This window comes from Panulirus ornatus, chromosome 43 (genome assembly GCF_036320965.1).
Source record: "Panulirus ornatus isolate Po-2019 chromosome 43, ASM3632096v1, whole genome shotgun sequence".
Taxonomy (NCBI): Eukaryota; Metazoa; Arthropoda; class Malacostraca; order Decapoda; family Palinuridae; genus Panulirus; species Panulirus ornatus.
In genome coordinates this window covers 27,584,986-27,592,756 of record NC_092266.1, presented here as the reverse complement: position 1 = coordinate 27,592,756, position 7,771 = coordinate 27,584,986, and the positions used below count along the sequence as shown (strand labels likewise).

The 7,771-nt window shown below is 36.5% G+C and overlaps 1 protein-coding gene across 2 annotated transcripts in view; it reads left to right on the top strand.

Moving 5' to 3' along the window:
* The first annotated feature begins 68 nt into the window (after window positions 1–68).
* Window positions 69–7,771, top strand: part of LOC139762427 (dihydrolipoyllysine-residue acetyltransferase component of pyruvate dehydrogenase complex-like) — a 29,583-nt gene continuing 21,880 nt past the window's right edge. The window contains exons 1-2 of one of the 2 annotated variants that reach the window (XM_071687299.1): window positions 69–1,286; window positions 5,439–6,820. In XM_071687299.1, the coding sequence (XP_071543400.1) occupies window positions 1,160–1,286; window positions 5,439–6,820 (1,509 nt within the window). In that variant the 5' untranslated portion in view covers window positions 69–1,159. Of the gene's footprint in view, window positions 1,287–4,987; window positions 5,170–5,438; window positions 6,821–7,771 lie in introns of both variants that reach the window. The other variant, XM_071687300.1, reaches the window with a different exon arrangement.

Genomic DNA, 7,771 nt, shown 5'->3' with positions numbered 1-7,771 from the left:
AATATTATTGGCTTCCATTTCATAAAATAGTAAAACTTAAGAATCATACCATTCTATGTAAAAAAAGGTACACCACATAGAAAGGCCATTCAATTTTTTCTCCCTACATGTGTAAGTTCCACAATGTAAACTAATCCACTTATGGCCATATAGATATTCAATTATGTCCTTTTGTTACCCCATGAGCTGTGTAGAGTACGAAAGTCTGACTGAAAGTTTTCAGGTTTCAGCCAAGATTAATAGAAATTATCTTATACATATTGGGCCACTTAAGATAACTTTTTTCTCTTGGCTTAATGTACATAGGCAGTACAATATGAAAACAAGTATGAAAGATAAGCGTCGCCAATCCTTTGAGTTACCACACTTGAGCTCTACTCCCAAACCATTATCAATAACACAAAGGTTCAAAAGATAGCCACTTTGATTTTGCTTTATATCATCACTCATAAGATGTGAATATTATAGATATATCTATTCGCTACCTTGCTGCCGCGAGAAACCGATCAAGAGTGACAAAATTATAACTTGGAAAAATTAGTGGGCTTGATGAAAGTACCATAAGTCAATCAAGATATTGGCGAATTAAAGAATATCTTGGCCTTACTAAGATAAAGAAAGGGAGAAAGTAGAGAGAATGATGTGATAGAAGCATGAAGCAGCGTTTTGAATCTATGGCACAGCAATATGGTATAATGTTTCCTGAATAGTATATTAGGGGTACAACAGAAGGGCCACTGTAATGGTGCACCTGTCCTCACTTTTTCAGCCATAGCGCCTAATTCATTGGGACAAGGAGCAGCCTTTAGGCAAAGCAAACAAGAGGCGTGTCATCTATTTTATACATATTTTTATCCTGGCTGAGGAGATGTATATAAATCTTCTCTTTCAAAACGAAGGTTCTATCTTTGTGAAAGGATTCCATGATCGTCTAAAGAAAAAAAAATAGACTAGCAAGATAAAGTTAAACATTGAAGTCCAACTCGGGAGTTGTTCTACCCCCTAGCAAACAAAACCTTCCAGGAGTGAAAGGTAATCAAATCAAACTTTTACTTCATATTCCATATGTTATATGTATATTTACATATACTGCCTTTTACGTTTACGAGACAATTGAGGAAAATAACAATAAGTGGCACCTGTCTGGGTCAGTGCCAAGATGGCTGCAATCAGCAGTCGAAGCATAGGCCGGCTCCTTCAAAATCTTCATCGAATTAAGCTTTCTAAAGCATCAAAATTAAATTATGTCTATGCTGCATTTTTCCACAGCTCTTCTTCTCGTAATGGTAAGCCGTGTGACTATTTTTCGCGAGAGAAATATTTTTAGTATTGATTTAGGGCGATCGCCAAAATATGCGATGAAGTAAGACTTGGTCGAAATTATTCAGCTGTCATTCTGGCCATTCCATCACTCAGCACAATGTGGGAAGCCATCAATGGATATTTAAATACCTGTAGCAGGTCAGTAAGTGTCATGACAGCATGCTTCATGTATACTCATACGTTCTTGAGTCCCGGTGGAATGGTTTGAAGGGAAAGTTCTCTGATTTAAAGATGGTACGGAAATAGTTAAGGAATTTGGAAGAAACACATATTAACGTGTGCATTGCACTAAGAAGGAGAGATTAAGACTAAGGGAGCATGACTTAGAACAATGGTTTTATCGTACTCATAATGAACAACTCTTGGATGGCCACAATAAAGAAGGCTAGAAGTCGACAATACCATTGAAAACCTCTTTTAAGGGCTGAGATTTACCTTGATATTCATTAGTAACCAAAATTCACCTACAGCACTCATGAGCTTTCTTTTGCTCTATTAATTGCATGATGGGAAGAAGTGGGTATTATTATTGTTTCGGACATTTTGGGAAGGTTAATGCTGAAATTGTTTTCGCCCCCGGCTGATTTTTGATGTCTTTTAGAACGTTTCTGGCCTTCATTTTTATTGCAGATCACTCCCTTTTTTGTGATTTTACCGGAAAAGTAAGTGCCTTAGCGAACACAGTGAATGAACCTCGTAGTGGTAATGTTCTAGTTTCAGAGCCAACACAGAAATGATGCATATCACTGGAGTTCATAGACTTAGACTAGGGAAGTGTGATTTGTAGCGTTATTTTCTCAATCCTTTGATGTTAAATACTGGCTCAAGTTCCAGTTTAGGGGCACCACAGACATAACAGGGATGAAGCGCATATTGATAAACTCTGTATGTTGAGAAATGAGATAGACTTGGGGAGCTTTATATATTTTTCATATGAATAGTAATAGATGGGCTGTGTTCGTCAGGTAAATTTAAGTGAAATCAGCAGAGTATATGAAAACCTCACCCAGCTTCACCTAGGGAAGAGATTTACCTAAGTGTTTAGTATTAATGTATAATCACAATATGCCAAAGATATCACCATCTTTACGCTGCCATATTAGTTGCATGTTGTAGGAGGAAGTTTAGGAAACGCACTCAGTGACTGTGAAACATACTTCCCTGCAGCTCAGTGCAAATGACATCGTAACATTCTCATTTTTCAAAAAAAATATATGTACATATAGGTTGTGACTACGACATGATAGGTGAGGTTTTCCTAGGTTCTGTTGATTTCTCGAAATTGGCCCATGCTTTTCCCAGGATCATTATATCTTGCCACTGTCAACATGTATTGCTGTAGGATAAAAAGTAATGTTCCTAATAATTTGTGTAGGTTCTGAGTTGCTTCTGTTAATTTTAAAGGAATTCACTGATGTGTATTTCTTCTAAATTCATAAGTTAGTTCTTTAGTGCCCCTATACCAGAACTGTACCCCTCCTAGCAACTGAATCTAAGCAATGCCATAACATTTACAGTAATTTATCAAATCATTTCAGCATGGCTGTTAGCTCTGGATATTGTGAAATTTTGTTCTGCAGTTGTGTATTGTTTAGGGAATACTATAGCAGTTGAACATTATTTATATGTTATTGAGCATATTGAATGAAACAATGGTAATACATCAAGAAAAAACATCACTTATCCAAAATTGTTAGTTTTATTTTGTCCTAGTAACAGATTGCTAAAGTAACTGATACGCCTTTTTCAATCAGTATGATATCCTCTAAATTTCATCTGCATTACCCGGGCTGTGGTAGTACTTGCTCAGCATGATAATTCAGGGGGTAATGTAGACTTGCTTAGTGCCTCTCTGTCACCATCACTCCTCCTGCACCTTCTTCATTACCTTTTCCAGTAAATTTTCATCAAAATCACCAAATTGTTTCAGTTATAGTCCATACGTAAGTGATAGATTGGTAAAATAATTGCTTAGAAATGCAACCCCACTTATAGTGGGTTTCAATTGCTTGTATAATAGCAGATTGCTGAAATGACAGATCTCTTGACTTTAATCCTTTAGTAGGACGTGAGAGGAAGGGTAGTTTCAAAGACACTAAAGCCAGCCAGAATTAGAAAGATATAGCAGAGCAAGGATTAAGTACTGCAAGGTATGGAGGGAGGAGCAGAGAGGTTTTGAAAAGGCCATTGTAGACAAGGCAAAAGACAACCCAAAGCATTTCCTTAAGTTCATCAGGACTTGTTGGCTAAAGAATATCCAATGTGACCAAGGGACTCAGAGGGAAGAGGACAAGGAGTTATGTGAGGAACTAAATGATGCTACACCAGTGTTAGAAAGGTGGGCGGGAGAAGTCAGAAAGTATAAAAATTACGTTTAACAGTTATAAAGATTAACTGTAATGATATACTCTCGCTGTTAAAGTAACTTCACCCATATGACACAAAGATTAGCTAAAGTTTCTTCATATGTGCTGAAGGAATGCACTGAGGCACTTGATAGCCCTCTCAAAATGCTGTGTAACAGGATGTTAGAGAGAGAGGGGTAGCTCCAGATGTTCGGAAGGGTACAACTGTCATGTATTTCATTAAGAAAGCTGACAAGGAAATTTCATTGCATGGTAGGCCAGTTTTGTGGCCAGTTCTGGTTTATAGAACTCTGAAGAGATAATCAGAAAGCAAATGAATGGCTTCCTACAAAAGAGAAACTTTTTGAAAGGGGGATAACATGGACAAAACTAGGTGATTATTGCATTTACTAAGTTAACTTTTGTGGCTAGAACTAATGGAGGGTACTTATTCAAGTCTGTTGACAGTTAAACTATTTTCATTTTTTTGTTTCCTGTTGGTTTTGGTTTTCATAGTAAAATTCTCTTGCCCAAACCTTTCTCATCAGGTAAACATGCTGAGATGTATGAAACTTTTTCCACATTGATATCATAATGTGCAAGAAGTTGGCAATTACATTGCAAATGAGCTTGGCCAAAATACATATAGTTTTTAACAGTTTTAAGTAAAGTTAGTGAATCTTTTATTTGGTATTTAAAAATGAGGAATTGTTGGGTGTCCTTAATATTTTAAAGTCTGAATGAATAATCCTGTTTTTAGGAAGAAATTGGCACATATATTAGTGGTATAGATGATAACAGGTGGGCGGTTTTGATAAGTGATTCGTTCCTTACACCTTAAAGCTTTGGAACTCTCCCTCTCGCATGCCTTTCCCAATAACTATGACCTGCCATGTTTTTGATAAAAGACAATTTTTTTCACTTCCTACAAAATTCATAAATACTTTTCTCATCTCTTCTTTTTTCCTTTCAGTGACCTCTTTATATTTCAGTTAAGGCCTGGCATCAGAAGTGTTTTTATTAATTCATGGTATGCTGAAAGGTGTAAATTTTTACACCAGGTCAATATCATTGAATAGATATTTGATATATTTTTGCCTACGTTAGTGCATCACTAGATCTTATTGTTTTACATAGTTCCTCTATCTTTAGTACTATCTGGCACTTTGTATGTTCCGGCCATATCCTCCAGTGTCTTCATCTTCTTGTTCACTGGAAATACTGCATCAGACAGTGGTAGGGAAATGTTATGTAGTTATTTTGAAAATTACTTCAAAGCTTTTCAGGAGTGGAAAAATTTTATATGATTTCCTTCACAGCTGAAGGATTGCCCATTAAAATGCCATCACTTTCCCCCACAATGATGGAGGGAACCATAGTCAAGTGGCTGAAGAAGGAAGGTGACCCTATTCAACCTGGAGATGTTTTATGCGACATTCAAACTGATAAAGCTGTTGTTTCCATGGACACTGAGGAGGAAGGAATCTTAGCCAAAATTTTGGTATGTTGATGAGATAAAGGTCTGCTCATTCACCTTAAAAAGTACAAAGATATTTAGAACCAATGTTTTTATAAATGTTGGAGGCTGGGATTATACTCTTTCTGCCTTCGTGTTCATCATATTTGAAATTACAATTTTCTCTCCTACAAGCAGATGCAGAATTGTAGCAGACCTGGGATTCTTGTCATTTATGTATGCTATGTATTTTACACTTAAAAGAGTGGAATCCTGTAGGTGGAAAATTGATTAATAATTTCTTATATTTTCAGCTGGATTTTTAGGTTTTGGTGAGGATGATGACAGTGGATCATTTATGGACAACCTCATTGAAGCTCACAGTCAACTGTCTGCTAATCATGTGACTGAAATTACAGATATAATACTTCCTAAAAGCAAAAAGCAGGTTGAGACATCACCAGACACTATACATTTGAAACAGACTCAGGAAAATGAAGCAACACAATTAGGAAAACACATCAGACAAAATGGAGACAAAGATGAATGTATAAGTTGCTCACAGTCTTTACCTCTTGATTCATCTCAAATAGATAATCATATGATTGATTCTCCTGGTAAAATACATTATGAATTGATCAGGAAAGAGAGGGATAATGAAATTATAATGTATGAAGGTCATAGGAAGGTAGAGCTAACAGAACCCCATATGGAATTGTCACAGTCACAGTTAGAATGTACTACTTTGGCTCCCAAGGGTAAGGTTACTGATTCAGGATCTGGTGAAAAAGACTCTTCAGAATTTGTTATAAAGGAGGAAACTGTATCCAGTGATTTTCTAACTGTTAATGTTGATAAAACACAGTTGCACTCATTTAATATATCAGATACCAATGGAATTGAGTTATCCTCAATGTCTGAAGTTGAAAGTATGAAAATACAGAGTGATGCTGTCAGAATGCCAGAGAGTGACCCTGCCATTGAACAGTTGTATGCTGTGGCTCAGATGTCAGACTCTACTGAAATGTTGAGAGCAAAATTTATATCGGCAAAAGAATTATGTATTGAATCTGAAATTGTTCCTGATCAGTCAGATTTAGAAGCAAAGCATGGACGTAAAGATGCTACAGTGCTGGATTTTTCTGCTCCTGCGTCTCCTGCAAATTATAAAGATGAATTGTTTATATCTCAGAATGAAAACCAAAGTATTTTAAGACAAAAACCATCTGTAACTGAAGAGGATCTTGGTATTTCAGAGGAGTCAGATTCTTTTCATAATCATCAGGAAATTAGAAACACAACCTTACAAGCAATTTTTCCTTTAGACCCAAAACCCACAGACCATACTGAAGATCCTTCAGAAATTCAGCTTGAGAATTTTGTAACATTTGGTGCTAATTCAAATGAGAAATCTGAACACAAGAAGGACCATTTAGACAATAGTGATACGAACCTGTATCCCATCGAAGAATCAAAAGGCAGTGCCTGTTATCAGAAACTTGAAACACCTTTGCAAAGGAAGTTTCAGGAAGCAAACACATATATAAAACCCTCATCTACTTCATTCCAAGACGTGGAAGCATATCTTGATTCTAGTCATATTAATAGTAAGCAGAATAGTGAAGAACAAGAGTGTGAGGCTGTGGCATCCCTACCTGCAGTAACTTTTCCAGTAGAGACAAGAGCTGTTCTCCAGGTATGCCATCTGGGTGGTGCAGTGCTGTACATATTGGGTTCATGTTTTGGGATTATGTGATTATCTTAAGATTTGATTGATTTAAGATGTAAGATATTAATCTTTGCTGCATTTCTGGTTCATTTACTTATTCATAGGATTTAGAAATATTCTGTCATATTATATTTTGGGAATGCTATTCTTATTGTCTTTTCTGTTGGTAGATGGTTTCCTTGCTTCAGCTTTAGATTCCAAGGGCAGATTGTTTTGAAAGTTTAGGACATTGACACTGTCACCTCACTTACTTTATTACCATATGCACTTCACCACCATCCTTTGTCAAATTACCATTCTTGCATTATGATACCTTCACTTCATGACCACCTGTGCTCCTTTTCTACCTTCGTTTTACTACTATCCTCACTTCATTAGTGTCATTATTCCATTACCACCCTAACTATACTATCCCTCATTCCATCATCACTGGCCTGCTGCCGTGTCGTGCTGTCACAGGCAGAGCTCATTTTGATCACATGATCCCATGATAATATGATCCTGCAGTCACTGAAATGTGGTCATGAAATTTAGAATAATTTACAAACAAAATTAAACTGAATCCTGTATTTTCTTAAATGGTGATTAAAGTAATTGCTGCACTACCCAGATTGCCCTGAAATGAATGACAGGAGGTATAACTTATCTGAGATAAGAGAATGCTGATGTCATTATTCATTATGAATAGCAGCAATATTAAATTCTTTGAGAAATTGATGAACTTGTCAGCCCTCTGCTCTTGCTTCCAAGGGTATTCGGATTATCTTGACTTTACAGTTATGTGACTTTCATGTTCGGATATTTTATTGAGGAGTGGTTGTATTCACAGTAATAGATTGTTAATCTTTGACAACCAGAACCTTGATTCATGTTGTTGTAGCCCAAGGGTCCCTCTGTGGGAATCCCATGGCACTCACG